Source organism: Seriola dumerili, unplaced genomic scaffold, assembly GCF_002260705.1.
Source record: "Seriola dumerili isolate Sdu_G_001 unplaced genomic scaffold, Sdu_1.0 BDQW01000083.1, whole genome shotgun sequence".
NCBI lineage: Eukaryota > Metazoa > Chordata > Actinopteri > Carangiformes > Carangidae > Seriola > Seriola dumerili.
The window spans coordinates 576,057-597,856 of NW_019174338.1; the positions used below are offsets into that span (position 1 = coordinate 576,057).

The 21,800-nt window shown below is 39.9% G+C and overlaps 1 protein-coding gene across 1 annotated transcript in view; it reads left to right on the top strand.

Annotated features, from left to right (window-relative positions):
- The window catches only part of LOC111221299 (copine-9-like), a 91,817-nt gene that overhangs the window by 28,848 nt on the left and 41,169 nt on the right, over nt 1-21,800 (top strand). Inside the window, exons 4-7 of the mRNA XM_022744652.1 lie at nt 1,187-1,290; nt 2,567-2,606; nt 2,815-2,817; nt 4,058-4,134. Coding sequence (XP_022600373.1) covers nt 1,187-1,290; nt 2,567-2,606; nt 2,815-2,817; nt 4,058-4,134 — 224 coding nt within the window. The remainder of the gene's footprint in view (nt 1-1,186; nt 1,291-2,566; nt 2,607-2,814; nt 2,818-4,057; nt 4,135-21,800) is intronic.

Consider the following 21,800-nt stretch of genomic DNA (forward strand, 5'->3'; position numbering starts at 1 on the left):
CAAATCTCTTCAAAAGCTCAACAATACATTGGTTCAAGAAGACTTTTTACTAATGCAACTATAGTATGGTAATCTGTATGAGCCCCATTTCATTTTCCCAGACACAATGGATTGCAAACCTTGTTCAAATCAACACACAACAACTGTGCACATAACACGAATAGGAAACAATTTTAAAACCCTTATTTTGTTCACCACTGTTGTTATTATTTAACTGTTATTTTGACCTTGAGTGGGTTTCTCTGTAAACCAGTGTGTTTCTGGATCCTGAATAAATCTTCTCAAAGGCTTACTGAAGAACAGTAAATCAAAGGGGTAGGAACCTATAATACACCCATTTCTTAGTCCTGTATAGCCTATGTTGAAACCAATCATTGTTTTTCCAGATGGTCCACGTATCCTCCTAGGACAACCCAAAAACATTTCCCCTGGTAACAAGGAAATTCCCTAACCTCACCCACAACGCCACAGCACCTATTAACCAATCATGCCTAAGTGAGATTATATGATTATTAGACATCCAAAAATACAAAAAAAACTACAAGGACATATCACGGAATTTTCCCTCCGGGTCGATAGGGCAGGTAGGTTCTGAGGTCCAATACACTCCCCTGCGAGGCCTTCGTAATGGATAGGCAGGGGACGCAGCTGATAGCGTGGATTATGTGCGCTGGGCACTAAAGACATGAGTCGAGGTATTGAGGCAGCGGTGAAGCAGTGCCAAGATCAATAGCTCATTACACGCTGCTGTCGGGCCAGGCCGTGGAGGCGAAGCTGGCAGTCCACTGGGGGGATTACTGGTGTGATTGTCAGGGAGATGGAGAGACGGCCTGGCCCAGGAGGAAGGCTGGGACTGGGACTTTGTGGGCTCGCATGGTGGAGTGCTGGCTCTAATGTTGCTCTAATGTAGGAGGCTGATTTCTCTGGGGACACAAGCTTTAGCACATTGCACGGTGAAGCTCAGTGTGATACCGTGTGGTGGTTTGCAAAGGAGTTTTATATTTATGGATTCCAATCCTGTGTGAATGTTACGGTGGTAATATGGGTTTCTGCTGAATCTCATGAATTTGATTCACTTCTTTCTCCGGTGTATTGTCTTGATGTGAGCTTAATGACATATATTGACTCTTGAATCAATGCTCCTATTACCACCGATTATCACTTTGTTATTTATCTATTTTTGTAGTTTGGCAGGACAGAGGTAATCGATAACACTCGGAATCCCGATTTCGTCAGGAAGTTTGTCCTGGATTTCTTCTTTGAAGAGAAACAAAATCTAAGATTCGATGTGTAAGTAGCCTAACACACTAACCTTTTCTGAATAAATATGAATTAATTTTTTTCTAAAGTTGGATACATCCTGCTATGTTTATACTCAAATGTGGATTCAAGCAACGACCCTAAGGTAGCAATGCCTTTGATTACATTTGAATAATTTCTCTCTCTGGAGGTTCTCAGTTTGGTGAAAAGCTAATTTCTCTCCACTAAAATAAATGAACAAACCAGTCTTTGCTAAAATCAGATGTCCAATCATGAAAGGAGTATCTTTATTTTTCATTAAAAAAAAGCCCTCTTAAAACCACTTGTCAGCCCCACTGATTTAAATTGGCGTCTGTATATCCGTTTGGCTGTTTTGTATGCTTCACCTACCTGTTATCCTTAATCAATGGCAAAGAAAGATCACTTGCACGCCTCTGTGGGTTTAATAAAGGCACAGAAATGTGCTTTTATTGCTCAGTGGAGTCTGTAGAGCAGTAGCTTGTATAAAGTTTAAAGGGGGTTTGTTTGAAGAGGAACACTGTGATGATGCTGTTATGTCACAGTTGAGCACCCCTCCTGCTTTGCAAGGTCATTTTCTATATCCGATCTTCTATGTCCAAATTTTGCGAAGCAATGCAGATGCTATGGAAGTGAGAGGTTGAACTTAGCAGAATGTTATGCTAACTTCAAGATAACAGCACCGCTGGTAATTTGTAGTTTAGCTTAGCATTAAGAGTCAATGCAAAAGGAACTTACTAGCCTGGCTCGCACCAACATTTTTAAATATTTCTGCCAGCACCTCTAAAGATAGTAATTAAAATAATTTATCTATGGTTGCCGGAGCTATTTCTCTCTGTGCCAGAAACAGACAAGCAAGTGTATTTACCAACATGTCAATGTATTCTCCTCTTCTGAACACTCAACAGCAGTGTTGCCAATTACCTTCAATGGAAAGTAGCTAAAGAAAACCTAATACGCTAATTAGCATGCTAATGCCTCCTATTTGCATTCTCCCTAGTGTTAGCCTGTTTCAGCCCTTTATCTGTTTGTTTCTCTCCTATTCTCTGTGCCCACATATACATTATCTAAGAGACTAATACAGCCAAATGAATGGAATGTAGGTATACGGTTTATCAGGTCTGAGAAGTCACTAAATCTAGCCACAAAATCGTTGAGTTGGCAGCAGTGCTCATCTAAAACCAGTGGATCTCTACATGTTGTCACCTTCTATCTCTTTCAAATGCCGTCTTGGGAGTTTTTGCATCTTATCACCTACTGTTCATTTATCTATTTATTTTACTTGCAGGTACAATGTCGACTCCAGAAGCTGTAATATTTCCAAACACGTAAGTACATCATGTCGACCTCAGCTGACAGCTTCCATCAGGCCTCAAATTTATCACATTGTATTCAGCATTACTATAATGTTAAGGCTAATGTACAGTGAGTTGGTACAGCAAATGATGATGATTCAACATGAATAAAAGTATTTAGTATTCTTTAAATCTGTCTTTTTTTGTCTTTCCTAACAAAATAAATGACATGGGAGAACAGAAGGTGAGTGGTTTACGTGCAGATTGTGTTGTCTTCATGAGTCCTGGTGTCACTTTACTTTTTAGTTTCCAGTATATTTCATTGTCCCCAGAAGAGTCTTGTGTGTTTTTTTGTTTTTCATTCACTTTAATTTTATTGTATTTTTCTCCCATTCTTTCATCTTATTTCATCAAGGACAAACACCAACTCCTGGAAAGCTTCTGCCATAGTGTTGTTCCTCATTTTGTCTTTATCGTTCGCTCAGGTAAACCAACTTTCAGAACTCGACTTCAAAGCAAAAGCAGCTGTTGTTGTTTGAGACAGTACACCACAGCAGATTGTGCATGTCAGGACATTCACAGGAGCTACAACACACATACTGTGTGTGCGGGACTCACACCTACACCTGCTCGCGCCCACACACACACACACAAAAAACAAGCATTAGCAGGTAGTGCTCTGCCCTCGTTGCTGTGCAGGAGTTTTATTGTATCGTGTCATCTCTCTGCTTTTTTATGTTACCATATGTTTTTCTCTGTGATGTGTGGGTTGGTTGTAAAGTCCAAAGTCTGTTGTTCAATGAAAAGCTGAGTGCAGGAAAAAAAAAACACTTTCTTTTCTACTATGAGGGAGGACATGTGCTTCATGCACAGAGTGGCCCTTTTAAGAATAATCAATCGGCCAACAAGTATCTGAGTAATGTGGCCCACTAGGACTTCCTGGGCTTGACCTAGTTGGGCTAATGCATATACATAAAAGGTGAAATTAAATCCTAAATTTACTATTTAATTTAAAATGACACTTCAATAATGTGAGGTAAACTTTAATGGAACTTTAATAACTTTAATATCTCTATTACTATCCCTTTTGATTTTATAGTCTTTGTAAGATGCTATTGAGCTCAAGTGTTAATCCTGTTTATTAAAGCACAGAAGGTCCAGAAATGTTTAAAGTCATTAGTTTAGTGCTCATATATTTTAATGGGCTGCTTCCCCTGTGCTAACTTATGATCTGTTGTGGAAAAAGTTTAAGAGCTAACCCTCAAATAAATGGGTCTCTGTCAGCGCTGAGCACACCATGGCGTCTTGGAGATGTGAAAAATTTAGAATGGCACCACGCTTGCATTAAGCGGGGCATTATTATTGAATATGCAGGTTGTATTTATGGTTCTTCTCTGTTTGTTAGAACCTGATTTGAATCCAGGACTTGCTCTTGGCCCTGTCGTGCAGTTAATTCTCTCTTTTCGATCCTATGTCCCCCTAAGGACTTTCTGGGCCAGACCTTCTGTACCCTTGGAGAAATCATCGGCTCCACGGGAGGAAGGCTGGAGAAGACCCTCTCGTAAGTCCCCGCCAGCATCCTAGAATCCTGTTCTGTTATATCAGTGAGAAATGACTGCATTGTTCAGGTTTTGAATCACATTCGTAATAGGAAATATTCCCATAAATAATTTCTGCAGTTGGGCAAAATGAAATGAGTCTTCCTCCGTCTCCTGTTCTATATTTATTGACGGCTGGTGTGAGAAACAACACTATATGAGCCATCTCACTAATGCGGAGTTATAGACTCACCCGGTTTAAATAGACTCATCTATTATGTTGTTTGATCAGAGTGTGAGAGGCCAGATCACTGCATACTGAGCTCTTGTTGCTAAAGTAGTATTGAGTTTTTATTATGCTAGACAAAAAGGACTGAAGCCTGCGCCAGCATTTTGTTGTGAGCAACTTTGCTTAGTGACAGATAGATATAAAATCTGCTCATATTTTCTATTTTGTTATATGAAAATAGTGGAAATTGATGCTTTGGAAAATAGGATACATTCAAACCCCCTATTTTTATTGCATTTCTACAGCATTAGATAACACGCTGCACTTAAAGGAGTGAAAGGAATGCTGGGAGACAGAGAAAGATGTGAAGTCAGAGAGGTCACGAGACAGATTTGAACTCATTTTATTGCAAAGACAAGATATGGCGAAGTCTGCCTTTACACTGTGGAGCTCATCATGCAGGGGGCCGGGAGACAATTCTTCACTTCTCAAGTGATCACAGTAGCACTCATTGTGGAACAGCATCTGAATCAGGAGCTGTATAGTATCAGCTGAACAAGTGTAACTGGAGCAGAGCAGCACTTTTACCAACATGGGGAAAAAAACGCTTTTTCTGATTAGTTTGTACCTCCATTAGTGTAGCAAATGAAATGTGATCCCTTATTTTTGGAAGGAAGAACTTCATCAAAAATTGTTTTTGAAGAGAAATTACAACAATAATGTACTGATGTCCCATGACCATCTAATATTGGTTTTGAAATTCTATTAATAGAGACAAAGCGCAATGCAAGAGAGAGCAAGGGGGCATGAGGAGGGAAAGTTTGTGACGCTTTGTTTTCGAGCTGTTTCTCACTGACAGGCTGGAGTGGGCTACTTGTCTGTTTGTCTTGACAGTTTCAGCTGCGGCTCTGTGCCCCTCTGAAGTGTCGCAGGTGGTGGTGAAATGTGCGGCGTCAGGTGGTCAGAACCACTTTGACACTTGTGAAAAGAGCTAAAGCTGAATCTGTAACCAAACAACGAGGCTAGTCTGAGCTAGAAATACTTTTGCTCACACAGTATTCGAGGCAGGCCTTTCCCACATGTGAGTTGGGATTTATGCTCACTTCAAGGACTGCATCTAATGGTTACTGTCATATTCATTAATTTAGAAGTTATTTTCTTGATTTCTTTATCTTTAAATGTCAGAAAATGTTCATCATTTTCCCAGAATCCAAAGTGAGGTCCTCAAATGTTTTTTATTTTTGAACCAACAGTCCAAAACCCAAAAGCATTCAGTTTGTAATGATATAAAACAGAAACAAGCAGAAAGTGCACACATTGTGGCAACTGGTGCGAGCAAATGTTTGGCATCCCTGCCTGTAAAGTTACTCAAAGTGATAAATCAATTATCACAATAATGTTTTGGGAAAATTCGTCCAACTGATTAAATTACAGTTTCAGCTCTACTCTCTTCAAACTAATAAAAGTTAATTATATTTGCATGTTAGCATTAGCAGCACAACTTCATACCTGAGGAAAAGCTTGAATCTTGAATGTCACAGTTACAACTGAATCAAAATAAATCATTAAACAAGTGTAAAGGTGGCTTTAGACAGTGAGCATTTGCTGCCGCCGTCTCTTCCACTGTTTTCAATGTACGCTGAAACATCTGCTGCCGACCTCGGTGGCAGCAACAGCAGCAGCAACAGGGAAAAGGCAGGAAGCGGCTCTGTACTCTTGCCATTAGAGTTCATGGTGGTTAAGCTTTTTCAACTTGCCGCTGCAGCTCACTTTGTGGCCATGGCACGGAAACTACAGAGAGGGAAACGATACAGGAGCTGATTTGAAAGGTGCTGCGTGCAACATCAGCTTCAAAGTCTAATTATGCAGCAGCCTGTAATGTAGGGGCTCGAAGGATCGGAGGTAGCAGGGTTCTGTCACAGCGGCATTTCACCCTGCTGCCACTGATTCAAAATAGACAACACTGATGTTACCAGGCAGATGCCACAATGGCAGCCGCTCACTGTCTGAAAATGCCGTAGGAGTCTACAGACATGCTAGCTCTCTTTTGGAAGCTGTGCTTTGGCACAGCAATGCTTTTAGCTAAATGCTAAAAACAGCATGCTAACATGCTCGCAATGATCAAGATGCTAATGTTAAGCAGCATAATGTTTACCATGTTCACCATCTTAACTTACTACTTAACTTAACTACAATTCTTCCTCTGGAGGAAAAATGACTCAGTGTATTAACCCATGCAAAAGTCATTGAGACATCTTACTCAAAACCACAAATGTCAACCTCAAGGAAAACCCAAGGGATTACCAAAGTCATTAGGGTACATGATTTGGGGACCAGTATTTGTAGATCATTTTGAGCCAATTCGTTTTGTAGATGTTGACACATCTCAAATAAGAAGTGAAAACTTATCTGCTGGTGGTACTAGAGGAAAACTCAAGGGATCACCAAAGTCATTAGGGTACATCATCTGGGGACCAGGAATGGTAGGCTACATAATTTTGAGCCAGTTCATTTTCAGATATTTCAAACTAGAAGTGAAAACTTGACCTGCTGGTGACACCAGAGGAAAAGTCGGGATCACCAGAGTCAGACTGGTGACTATAAATATGCATAGAAAACGTCATGGCAACCCATCCAGCGGTTGTGGAGATTTCATTTTGGACTAAAGTGGTGGACTGTCTGACATTGCCAGCCTTAAAGCTGAACCACTAGCATGACAAAAAAATATTATACCATTGGACCTTATCATTTGCAGTTTATATTCTATTCATATTTTCACAACACTACTTACTATCCAATTTCTAATTTGCTAATTTGTACTCACAACCATTTTTGGCATTACTCATGGAGGTTTAGCTCAGCCATTGGCAACAGCTCTGCCTATAAACAAATACTTGTGTAATTATAACACCAGCCTGTCAGTAGAAAGTCCGTCTGGGTTTGTTGAGTTTTTTCTGGAATGGTAGTACAGTATATGAATCACTGCCACTGACTTCAGCTGGACTTGGAGCTGAGTCCAGTCAACTAGAGGCCAGTTTGTGGCCCCTGCAGCTGTCCCCTGCCAGTAGCACTATTGACATGTTTTAGAAAGCTTATCATGCTCAGACAGATCAAACAACCAGCCGGCTATGACCCGCTTTCAACTCAAATGCCACATAGCTGGGTGAGTGAGGGACAAAGAGGAAAACAGAGAGGGAGTGGAAAGAGGGAGAGACGTTATGGCATTATGTGAATGTAAAGTGAATCTAATGCCAATGCCTGAAGACATACAGAAATCCAGAAATAGCCATAAAAGCCATCCAATCCAAACCATAATTTATGCACAACTCAGAGTTTGCAGGGTTAAAAGAAGACATATGAAAGGCTTAAGAAAAAAAAACAAAAACAGAATGTTAGACACACACAAATGTTGGCAACATAAAAGATTAATAGATTTATGTTCCCTATTTTTTTTTAATTAAATTGACTTTTAAAGGTAGGTACAATTACTCACACTCATCACAAACCTGCCATAGGTTCCATGTGATTAATCATCTTTTCTTTTCATCCGCTAATGAAATTCTCCTTGAGGAGAGAAATGAGAAAAGTGACATATGTGAAAGGTTACATACAATAAGACCCCTGTCTGAAGGATTTTTATAATGACTCATTCTGTGATTAATGGGGGACAATAGAGCTTAAAAGACACTGACATGGTAGATTCTCTAACACTGAGAAGATAACGGTCTGATCTCACCATCAAATGAGGGGATGTCTGTGGGAAACCACTTGGAGCGTGTTGGAATTTAAATTCACTATATGTGGTAATACTTTATTTGTATAGTCTGCGTACAGAGTTTACAGAGTACTTGTGATATTTCCAATCCGTTCAGAATCAGCCAATCAGAAGAGAGGCTCTGAGAACAAAGTGGTGTTGCATTGCTACAGCCATTTTATAACCAATTAAAAAGCCATTAAGCTAAATGTCAACTTTAAAGTTCTTTACATTTCTTGGCAAGTATTTGTCATCAGATACTGATGTTGGAAAGCTAGAAGTCGACATTTGGAGCACAAGGCTCCATGAAGAAACAAACAATTAACACTTCTCAAATATCATTTAAGACCTTTTACTCGTCACTAGGAGTCACTGGAAAGACAGGAGCGTGAGTCATTAAAGGTGCCCCGTTGTGTTTCTGTTTACATTAACTTTACCTCCTCAAAATGCATTGAATGTTTTACTGAAGCCTAGAAAAACACGATATGAATTCCTTTCATCGCAAAACATTTGCAAAGCCAATTTTAGGAAAAATCGAAAACTTGTGTTTTTGTTCCAGCTCTAATGTTGTTTACTTTCTGGCAGTCTTCTTATTCTCTGCCTTTACTGGTGCAATACTGTGTCCTTTGACAGCTGGCAGGAATGTGTATGTGAATCATTATGCGAATCATTATACATGTGCATTAGAACAAACGAAGTGGAGACCTATTTGTACAAACATTTCTCTGTATTTGGTACCTCGTTACCTTCCCAGTCTGATTCAACCAAAACTCCAGGATGTATTACATTAAAGCAATATAAATAAATATAGCCCTCCACTTGGGTGCTGTAGTAGTAATTTTATTCAGTCATCATACAAAACATAGTCAATATAAACAACATAGACAGTAAAAAATCTTATATAAATGATATTGGCATTGTTCCATATTTTAAGAAAAGGAAATCATTTACACTTGTAACCCTCAAAAGTAGCTTTGCAAACCATTCTCTTTGAAACCAAAAGCAAATTACACATTTTATATTAGCATTGTTCCACAATTTAACCCCAGCAATAGTTACACACAAAATACATCTCCTTTTAATTTGTTTTTTTTAGCTTTTTGTACAGTGAATTTACAAATACTTTTCTTATAGTGAAACTTTTCTCCACAGTCTGGGATAGACATTGATTTAGCTCTGAACATGTTTATATATTATGTGTAATATTATTTTATAATCCCACAACATAGACATATCACATTATAAAGTCGTTTTGGCATTTGTCTTAGCTAGTACTTGTCAATTTACGCAAGCGAGCAGATATTGAGTAACATTAGCATTCATTTGTAGTTGTGTTTCTGCCCACCTGACGAATGTAATTTCAGATCAATTCTAATGTCCCCCTTCTCAACACAGGGTTGAGAGCTGTAAGACTAAACCAGAACAATTAAGTCTGGGCTGCCTAAACCAAAGCAATGAGCAGACAGATACTAAAACACCGTGGCTCAGGGAGACTGCAGACTGAGTTGTGAATGATTCTCGATGAATTCATCACTTGGAGCGACGCCTTCCACAGCGAAATTTCCTAGTTAATATAAAAACATTCATTAGTGCAGCTTTAAAAGTATACCTGCACAGAAAGAGAGAAATTTTAATACACCAAGGAGCCTTTTGTGCTGTGTTGTACTGTGCTGAAATATACAATGGCAGATGGCAAGATTTCCCATAATCCCAACAATAACTTCTTATCTCAATTATTGATGATTCACTACCATGCATCCAAAAGTCCTAAAATACCTGTGACAAAAATACCTGGTGGCCTCAATTCCCTTTAAACACAAATGTGTAACTGTCACATTATTCCCTTATGATCTCTGTATACACCTCGTGTCCATGGCTTTGTCACAAAAATACCTACTTCCCCTCCGACCCCCCCCCCCCCCCCCCCCCCCCCCCACCTCCCACTCCACACAAGCTGAGCAGTTTAGCTCTCGATGGCCTGAAAGATTTAACCAGAAGTACAATGAAAGGAGGCAAAAGGAGGTGGCTATACAAGATTACAAGAGCATTGGTAAAAAGGGTGAAAATGAAAAAGAGGAGGACAAAACAATAAGAGACCAAAAGAACACAATCACTATTCCTACCATATGGTCAGTGTCTCTGATGGCTGCCTGCAGGGAATAGACAGCTGTCTGGAGTAAAGCCCAGGGGGTGAAACAAGGGAGGATGAAAAGAGAAAGGGAGGTAGAGGGGAGATGGAAAGTGAAAGGGAGGTATGTGAAGGGTGACAGACAACTCAGCAGACCAGAGAGAGAGGGAGGAGGGAGAGGGAGAAAGGGAATGTGTTTCACCCAAAGGAAACAAACAAAATGTACGAGAAGAGAAGAGATGAGAGGAGAGAAGAAGAAAGAGGATAGATGTGGGGAAGGAAAGTTTCTTGTGAGAAATGGAGAGACAAAAAGAGTCCTCTCTGTATGAGCTGTCATTTAGAAGACTTTGTGCACTTGTGGAGAAAACTGAGAGGCACAGTGCAAAACACACACACACACACACACACACACACACACACACACACACACACACAAAGTAAAATCTTGGATAAAGACAACATAGACCTTGTATATAAAAAACTTCTAAGTGTACATGGTTTATTGATTTTTCTTCTACATTTTCTGTCATCAAACACACACACACACACACACACACACACACACACACACACACAAAAGTCGAGAACCTATATGGTTCTGGTAGCCTCCTCATGTTGGTGGGTGTACATTTTTATAGGTCAACAGTTTTAGAAACGGGCTCCATGCTGCGTGGCAAACTAAGCACTCCTTTCCACTTACCTGTGTGTTGCTATGGTAACCGAGGGGGGCTATTAGCCGAGGCGGTAAAAGTATAACAATGATCCAAAATGCACCCTTTTGAAAAAATAAGGATGTCTAATATGGACACCCATACAGTACGACCACATAGCAGAGGTATTTTTAAACTGGAATTGATTTTTTGTCTAGAGATATGTAATCTTTGATGCACACACACACACACACACACACACACACACACACACACACACACACACGGTATATAACATTAATTCATCTACATATGAAACACAACAGTACTCAGCATGGGCTAAAACTTTGGAACTATAACCGTATCATCATCACTTACAGCTGACAAGCATGCAGAAAACAGACAAATCGCCCCATTGTGAATGTAATGTGAAAAAATGAGGCCGATCTATTAACAAACCCACACGCTTCCAGTCACCCAGATGCAGATTGATGAGGTGGATAGTGGACTAAATAAGCTGTCCGCGGGGATGGTTATGTTGGTGGGTTTATGACGGCAACCCAGCCTGTGTCATGAAATTATACCTGTCTGGATTCCGCTGCGAGACATTGTAGTAGTCTGTCGGTTCGCTGTGTCAGGGGGCAGGGTGTGTAATTGGGGGCAGTTAGTGGGATGCCTTCTGCTCTGTGGCTGATGTCATACAGAGAAAGATCCAATACAGACACGTACCACGAACTTTTGGCAAAGAAAAAGAAATGAATTGTGAGACAAACAAAATAACATATTTTCTGCTCTGTGAGAGAGCGGCAAACAGTGGCAGATTGCAGGCAGTATGTTGTTACTGTTACTCAGCTGCTGGTGGTGGAGGAGGCATTTGCAGATGTTGTCTTACTCTGCTGCAACACAGTATAATACAGACAGACAGGCAGGAACACATCGTCAGGAAGTGACTTCTGATGTGATTTAGCCATGACCGAGGTCCCAGATTATTTTAGGTTGACTTTATTGAAGCGAAATGTCCATTTGGGCATATACTGTATGCAATGTCAACTGTCAGAAATTTTGCATATCCTGTTCATGTCTCTCGGTGTGTGCGGCTGTTGTGGGCAATGTTGCAAATCAATGACAGTATTGTTTTGTATTAGTATTTTTAGCCATGCTAGCACCATGGCTGTAGGGATGGCAGTGTCAGCTTGTCAGTAGGTTGGATAGATTGCCTGTGACTGTGGTGCCTTCACGTTGCTGAGAGGATAAAGTCTAATGGACTATGGTGATCCCCTGACTTTTCATGCTGGTCTAATTATTCACCTATCCGGTGATATATCTCAAAATCTGAGGGATGGCTTAACACAAAATTTGGTACAGATATTCAAAGTCCCCAGAGGATAACTCTTAGTGACTTTAATGTTCCTCTGACTTTTCCTGTTTTGTCACCTTGAGGTTGACTTATGTGGTTTGAGGTGAAATATTTTAACAACTATTGGATGGACTGCCATGGATTATGGTACAGACATTCATGTTCCCCTTAGGATGAATTGTAATATATTTAGTAAAACCCTTTTCATCTAGTGCTGTCATCAGGCTGAAATTTTAATTACTCCAGTACTTTGAGTTATAACCAAATACCTTCAAACCTATCACTCTCAGTTGTCGTTCATGTTATACTGATGTTACATTGTCGATTTGTCAGGTATTTAATTTGCTGGTCTAGTTTAAACAGACATTCCTCTCTGGTTATTTTTTATTCTTGAATAGTTCCTCACTTCTGGTAAATATACTAATCTTTACATATAATACTGCAATTAAAAGTTGTATACATTAAGATAAAGGATTTATCCATATTGTTCACTCTTAGAGCTATCAGGGGTAATAACATGTTAATGATGTTACTTGCAATTAGTATTTGATCCTAGCCTGGCATTGCCAAACAAATTAGCATTTGCAAATTAGTCTAAACGTCCCAGTTTAGCTTAGATTTCAGACCAAATGCAATTGGCTAGACCTACAACCGATCAGAGCAACAAGTGTTGCATAGTGCAGAGCAGGGCCAGTTGGCAATTTAACTTTTACCACATCCTGTCAGTAGTACGGCAAACACGTCTTTCTTATCAGTAAATGCTGTGAGTGCAGTTGTGTGTTTTCCTTTAGGGAAAATATATACAGTCCAGTTTGTTTAATACTGTCACAATAGCAGATTCAACACCTCTGCGTATCAGCAAAAACTACCGTCATCAAGCTTCAGCACTGTCACTCTGTCAGTCATTGTATCAAGCCTACCCCATTTTAGATGAATGGCTGTGATTGGCTCAACTTGTCTCACGATGGATGGAGGAAGGGCAAACCCATCTGTGATACCGAACAAACATGAGCTCGCTGACTGGTTTGGTTTTCTAGGCTAATTGAATCCATGCAAATTTTGAATCCTGGTAGGGGTCGTGCGCCACACTTCCTTAGAGACCTCATCTTGGCTGCTTGTGTCTGCAGTGTACTTCCTATGGACACTAACCAACACTTCAAATGAACAGAACTAAGACCGACCAGTAAGTTATGGACTTTGCATTATTGTTCAGCCCGTCTTCAGCCCCAGCGCCACTTTTGCAGTGGGTGCCTGCAGCAAGATAACTGAAGGCTTCTTCTTTGGGCAGCTTCTCCCCCCTCACTTTTTTATAAAGGGGAGATATGGCCTCAGAACTCAAGTTGCTAGTCTTCATCCTGACTGAGTCAAAATCAAGGCGTCAGTATGTCTCAAACTAAGTGCTTGTGGTATTGTCAAAAAGAGTCTAATCCTCTTCAACAACATCTAACCCTTATGAGTAGTTGGCCATCCAGAACAGCCATAATCACTTTTGCCTCCGGACATGGTCGGACAACACATCATAAGAACAAGTTCTGTTTTGAGTTTTCCCCCGACCTTCAGCCACAAACATTAGAGGTCACGGTCAGACGAATCCAAATTTGCAGCATCCAACACAAATGGCAGCTATAACTCCCTCAGTGAAACCAAACACACTTATTTGCTGCAGCTTTGGTATCCTGGTGTCCATGAATATCATAAAACAGGAGCAGTGACAAGGGACTCCACCCTGTCAAAAACCCACATCGAATGTGCTTAAGTTAAAGCACAGAATGTGAAAACTATTCAGAGAGGAGCTGCAGAAGTGAACTAGCTTATTCCCAGAACCCTTAATTATCTGTGAGAGGCTAAAAAGCTGGTCCACTGGAGGAAGCTTATATTGTGAAGCCTGGTTCTCTTGTTACAAACTGACATAACATGATATGAAGTGAAATATCTAGGTTATTTCATTAGTAAGCTGAATTTCATGCTTGAAGAGTAACTTAACCAACTGCACTCTTGACATAGGGAATTACATGTACAGTCACTTTATTACCCCATCTATTGATCATAGCTCCATTCTATAATTTTCATTACAACAGTTATTTTCAGTTGTTTTCAGAACTGTTTTCAGATACAATGCAGTGAGTCTGTCCACTTGGAAAAATAATCTGTGAAAAATCTTCGATGTAGCCTGGGACACCCATATAAATAAAACATATAAATACAGCAGTCAACTGTTGGCAGTGTGCACAGCATGAAAGATTATTTTGAGCGTAGCGTAAGTGAAAGCCTACCTCTACTACCTGTGGTTATGGTATTCATGGCAAATGAACCGCCCTCTCTACTGTTGATTCAAATCCCCTGTTCTGTCTCTATACTTTTGATGACGGACATTGCACCACGAGGTTCGGCTGCTCCTATTTTTAGCCAGTCTCGCATGAAACCCACCGAGTTATTATGGAGGAGGAGTTAATTCGTTTCCCCCGCTGTAAAAATGAAGCCAGGGCGAGGTGGTCCCGTCGGCTGCAAACACTGTTGATTCTGAGTGGATAGAGTCCGTGAAGAAACAGTTGTTTGAACTTTGCTGTACTATACAGCAGAACCTTTTCCATGAAGGGCCTCGTCAACAACATACAGAGTTGCCTTAAAGTAATGCTGAGTGTGAGGAGAAGATTTGTCTCTCATTACATGGCTGAACCACCGCTGGTGACATTTAGGGACATGGAACTTTGGAGTGCTCCACTGACCTGCCTCAAGGCGATGGTCCGAGCCATTGGCTTGAGCAGCTTAGCGCTATGGGCTGCACAGGTGAGAGCCTCGGGCTTTAACGGGGGCCTACGCTCTGAAAGTGGATAGTCCCAGTGGATGAACGTGTTGGTTAGGTTCACCAAAGCAGAGTCGTGCTGTGCAAAAAGGTTGACGTCATGTTCCAGAGAACACTGCTGCTAAGCCAAGAGATGCACTGTTACCCTGAGACAGAAAGCGGTAACCAGGGGTGGAAGTAACGAGTTACATTTACTGTCATCACTATAACAAAAAGTCTGCAATTTTACTCTTTACTTTAAAACTTCATTTGAAATTGAAATTGTTACAGACTTGAAACAAAAGTCACATGATGAAGTTATGACTGATGAGTGTGAGAACACAACAAATGAAAAGAGTGAAATCAGCAGCTGCAGCAGAGAAGAAGCTGCTGATTGGCTGCACCACCCGTTGACCACGTCCCAAATCAAACACACACGCCATGCTGCGTGACCAACAGAAGCATGCTGGGTCTGGCTGTACGCTAAATACAAAAATAAAGACTGTGGATCCTTCAGCTGTGACTTCTACGTTCACTTCTACCATCAGTGAGGTGTGCACCACCTTTTCTGCTGTTTCTGATGATCCCTGTTGTGACTGCAGCTCATTGAGCTCAGTGTTTGAAGACTTGGAGGAGCAGTGAGTCAGAGGCTGAGTGGACTGGTTGTAGTCTGCATTGAGATTTCAGACAGGTGAGTGCAAGAAAAGATGACTGATTGTTGTACAGTCACTGTGCAGAGGAGATCATCAACAACGACCGTGTTGCTTAGCAACGTAGCATTTTGTTTGTGTTCGTCGGCTGCAACCGCTGTTGGAGTTTCTGCTGTTTATTCTTCACCTTGTCTGGTGGTTTATTCTGCTGTGAATTCTATAAGAAGTGGCAGCTATTTGATTTATGTAGCTCAATATTGCTACATAAAGTCTACGGTCTTGGTGTTTCTACTATTTTGTCCCATTTACAACAATGACACACTACATCCCAAATTATCTTACAGTTGAACTGACAACTCTCTACAACAATGTTAGTAAGAACTGGACATTATAAGGGAAGACTTATTTCAGGACTGTTGTATTAGACTGAATTAATTTCAGCTAGATGTACCTAATAAACAGCCAACTGAGAGGATAGTTGTAGTCATTAGTTGTATGCACAGGCTGCAAAGTGTTTTTTTCATTCAAACCTTTATTTATACAGGGAAGCAATATACAGTGTAATGTATAAGGGCAATAACAGCCATAAATAAAAGCAATAAAACATAGTCCAAAAATAGGACATAGTCCATAAAAGCAATATGACTCGGTTGAAACACACACATTCACACTGCTATTATCAGCTAACTGACTAGAATTTATTGGTTGCACTCCCCTTTAATGACATATATGTATATATGCCTCCGTATACGTTTGATAGCCTAAAGATGTTCTTTAATTTAACAGGTCATATAATCATCATTATAACCATACAACCACACATGTTTCTTTTAAGTAACAGTGATTGTGCTTCAGTACAGTTTTCCAGTACTCTTCCCACCCCGGTAATGTTATGCCTGGTGTTGGCATCATGGCTGCGGGGGAACATAAAAATGCTCAAGATGAAGCTGGTGAGTGTTTATGCTTCCAAGTTTTCACCAGACCTAAACAGTGAAACTTTGTCTGTGTATCTTCAAGAAAAATCTGGCCGTGAGGTGACCTGTCAAAAGACTGACGATATACAGTAAATACAGCCTGTTCAAGTGTCTGCTGAATGCAGTGAAGTTAGCAAAATGTACAATCCAGAAGGGGCATTTGTCCGGCGCTGTTATGAGTCGCATGGCTGGAGTTATTGGGTCAAACACTGCACCTGCTGCGGCAGGAATGAGGGAGTGATGCCTGCTGGTGCAATGGGCACTCACTAGTCTTGCTGAATGACCATTGTCATGGGCCTGCGTCTGGGCCAGAGCGCGGGGGATGAAGCTTGCTGCATAGTTGTTGACAACCTTCTGGAGAAGTGTGACATACTCTGTAAGCAAGAGACATTTCTGTGGAACAAGACATGAAAAAACTAAACTCAGTGAAAACTTTAACGGGGCGGGGAGTCTACGACTGACCTTGGCATTGGAGTCATTAGAGGTAGGATATCAGTGGGTGTGGCTATTCTATGAAATAAAAGCTTGACTCATTAATAAATGTAGTTAGGCTTGGCGCTGACTGGTGTTTACTCACAATGACAAGGACTTCATTACCCTAAATGTGTCCACACCCTCAGAACAAGGATGAATATCTGAACAGGTTTGCCTTCATCAATTCCTTTATTAAAAACAATACTTCTTCTAGTGTATAAGTCATTGGGGAGATGAAAACGAATATCTCAGACATGAACTCATTATTTTCCAGTTGCGTGGCTCAGTTCTGTCAAGATAATAATTTTAGAATGTCAAGTGCTTTTTGCCTACAGATATTCATACATACATTAATGAGGCCTGGCACACTACATCACGGCTGCACTACTGTAGCGATGACTGATCCTATGCCTGTTGTTATGTCAATAAATGTTGAACATATATCTGTGCTATATATGGAAATAGTGTCAACACAGAAAAACCTGGACTGGTCAACCCTCACACAGGAAGACTGCTTTGCTCATATAGATAAATCCTTAAGGAATATTCATCTACATACAACTGGAAGGCCTGGCTGGAATAAGTATTCAGTGAAGCCACTACATCAAGCACTATGCCAGGTATAGGCCGAGACAAGGGCCTGTGCTTGAGTATAGGAAGTTCACTAAAGCGGGACATAAGTATGCAAGATATAGGCTTCATCTGTAAAGCCATGGGAGCTGGTTCAATGGCTAAGAAGCTGCAAAGTAATAATGCAATTGATTTTTGGAGAGAAGTGAGATTTCTTAACAACTGTAAAATATCTCTGCCGCGTAATTACGTAGTTATGGTGACAGCATTATAGGACCTTGTTCAGTGGTGTCCATAGTTATTTGTATAAGGTTTTGAGAGTAATGATTCAACGGTGCTTGTCTCAGGATATGCTATATATGCTACAAACAAGTCGTCTGATGACAAAGCAAGTGGTTCAGATCATATTTCTATTGAACATCTTACATCTGCCAGTATCAGGGTAGCGCCTCTCCTTGCTATTTGTTTTACTGACTTTATGATTCCTGGCTTGTTACTAGACCCAGTGCTGTCTGTTCCATTAGTGCCAGTCATTAAGGACAAAGCTGGTAAAGTAGGCAGCCTAGATAATTACAGACCCATAGCTTTAGCCAGTATTCTGTCAAAAGACAGAGAAAGAATTCTACTGGATAAATTTAATGAGTTCATTGACTCCACAGATATCCAGTTTGGTTTTAAAGCTAAATGTGGCACTGACTTGTGTATATATGCCTTAAAGGAAATTCTAAACAAATATAGAGGCAAAAACTCATCAGTTCTAATGTGTTTTTTGATGTTTCCAAAGCCTTTGATGGTGTTAAATCGAGTCAAAGAGAGGTCCCCAAATACACTGTGAGAATGCTGTTTTGCTGGTGTGCCCACCAGACCATGCAAGTAAATGGGGCTATAGTGTCTCAACCCCATTTGGTTTGGCAATGGTGAAAAGCAAGATGAAAAGCTTACACTTCAAGTAGCTTAATGTCATGAGGATATTACCTAAGAGAAATACGTGTACGTGTAGTGCAGTTTAAGGGTTTGGCTGCAGGAGTCAATACTTTACGAACTGTTTTAAGAAATCTCATGTATACATTTATTTGCCGACTTAAAGCCTCTGAAAAAGAAATAATCCTGGGCTTATCAAACATAAGATTTAGTGCTGCACAAAACTAATCCCAGCTGTGAAAACACTGGTACGCTTGTCTTTGTAGAATATTGATTTATATTCTTTTTAAACCATGTTTTTACTCCACTTTTGTATATAATTAATATCTGGCAATGTCTTTGATCTGGTCCCGAACTCTGTAAGTAAGTGTGATTGATTGATTTATGGATTGATACTAATAACAATAATGATAATAATAAACTTTATTTATTTAGCACATTTCATACAAGAATGTAGCACAAAGTGCTTTACATGAAAATAGATTGATTGATTGATTGATTGATTGATTGATTGATTGATTGATTAGTTGATTGATTGATTGTCATTCTCCACTGTCTGAGGCGTTCTAAAGTAACATCACATTAGCAGTTTAAATAGTTTAAACAACCTCATCTTTGCAGTTATTGAAGCAGCTTTCCTAGAAATGACATTTATATACAAGTAAGTATGTTTTGTAGGAAACTTAATTGCTTTTCTATTAACACAATGAGGAAGTATTGTATTATTATTAATAATTTACGTATTTGGCAAGTCGCAAATACGTTGATGCTGAACATACTTGCAGCGGGCTGTCTCCAACCCTCGTTTTGCTTCTATTTCTATCACTTCTTTTCTGTTTTCTTCTACTGAAGTTAGCATGCTTACCAGCTAGCCCCAGCCCGGTTGGCCCGTCTCCTCACATATTTTACAAATCATTGCTTTAAGGTCAGGGGAAGATCATGGTCTGGTTTAATACAGAAAAAGTTACAGTGACTTCAGGCGCAACATGTTTTCTTATATTTAACCAAAATGCTGTTGTTGCCTAAACCCTAACCACAGGTGTAAACCCCAGTCTCATACATTTGACTGCTTATTCATGTAACTACGGTTATGTATTCTGGGTGACCACCAGATGGTCCTTCCAGAATAGTGAGATTTTCCAGATAAAATTCCAATCTGAACAATTAAACTCTTGCTCTCTCTTTTCTCTCTTTCTCTCTTTTGTACCACACACACACACACACACACACACACTCACACACACAAACACATACACATCAGTGTCATCACTGTCTGTCCCCTGTGGTCTGTGTCCTACAGAACTGTCACCTGCCATCTGGTGTGGTGGTTCAGGTCTTATCTGGCTTGCTCTGCGATGACACACACAAAGACAAGACTGCTGTTCTTCTTGTGTAGGAAATGTTACAACGTCGAAAATCAAATGACATTTAATCTCATCTCTGCTGCACATATGATGAAAAAGTATAGTTATATTTGCCTCCGTCAAATTACTGAACTTCCACTGCAACCTTTTGAGTTTAGCCTCAGTGAGTACCCTGAACCAGTGATCCCGACTGTGTAAATGTGTAAAGAAAATGTATAATATTTGGAATTCTTTGTTTTCATCAGTTCCACTATCCCAAGAAAAAAAAAAACTGCTTCACAGCAGATGAATCACCACAGATTTACGACAGTATCCTCCAACTGGCAAGATTTAGTTGTTACTTTATCGTGTGAAACAAAGATATGTTGGCTCCGAGCAAGCAGAAATTAGCTTTGAGCTAATTTCATGCTTGCCAGCTTTGAGCGCCTTGGCAAATAATGTGACAATGTTGTTCTGTTACAGTCACAGATACAGACAACACCTCGAATCTGTGAGAAACACCACTTGTTGAGACAACAAATGATTTGCAGTAGGAATATACAGTTTTTGGATAAGAACATCACTGAGTGATGAGACAGTTGTTGTAAATCTCATTCATTCAGTTTTGTTCAGAATTATAATTAATCATTTTTTATGTTTTCACATGATAGACATTATGAACCACTCTATCAGTGACTTGTTATGTTATGTTATTCTTTGTCCAAGTATGAGTGTACTAATACCAAATCATTATCGTTGTATTGTCCTGTTTCTACACGTAAATCATAAAACTAAAATATAAGTAAAATCAAAACACAAATGAATATCAAAAGTAATGGTAGAAACAGTAATAGTAGGCTAAAATCATGACAGTGATTTTGAATTAAAGAACTACTTTTTTAATTTATTTTTATTTTTTATTTTTTTACATTTGAAATTTCATTAGTCATTGTTCTAGATGTCCTCTGGGACCTTGAGGGGGTTCCTGGGGAATAAGGGAAATAATTTGTTTTCACTATACTTCCATCCACAAGTAATACAATGACAGAATGTAGTATTTTTGTATTTAGTATTTTGGTCATGGGTTTCAAACACTTTCTATAATAAAATATCTAAAAGCAGAAATCTTATCAGATGGGGGTCCGTGGTCTAATTTGTGTCACTTAAGGGGTCCTTGATTGAGAACCACTGCCTTAGAGAACCTACACTGTTAATCCTTAATGAATGGCAACAGTTATGCACTAATTCACACACCCCCTTGACCTGATCAATATGTCCTTTAAAATATCTTATGTTTGGCCCCAAAATAAGAAAACCCCTCGTACCTCTCCGACACCACTTTTTGACTTTGTGAAAATGCAAATCACTTTCAGAGTAGTCCTGTTGGGCTAAGCAGAACATACATTACACTTTTTTGTGCAGCTTGAGTACCAGTCTCATTCTCACATGCTCCTGTCAAACTCATTGAAGTGATAAGAATAATTTTATCATGAAGTTAGCATTTTTCAGAGCATCTATCTGAAGTGCTCACCATCTGTGACACTGGTAACTCTTAGCAGCTTGACAAATGATTAAGTTCCCCTTCAGGAATTCATTTCCTCCAAATTATGTTACATGAACTGTCAAGTTACACTTGGCTAATTAACCAGTTTTTGTGCTGACTAACTCGGAGGAGGGATGACAGATATGCTAAAACAACTACAAGTACAGCACAAGTACAACAACTTTTAAAAACTTGCCTAGCAGCACCCCATAATGAAACATTGTCTGTAGGAGCATGTGCAACACCAAAGTGTGTATTTCTGCAGACCATAGCCAGCTCTGATTGGGTGGATGTGGCAGCCTTCAAATGGGACA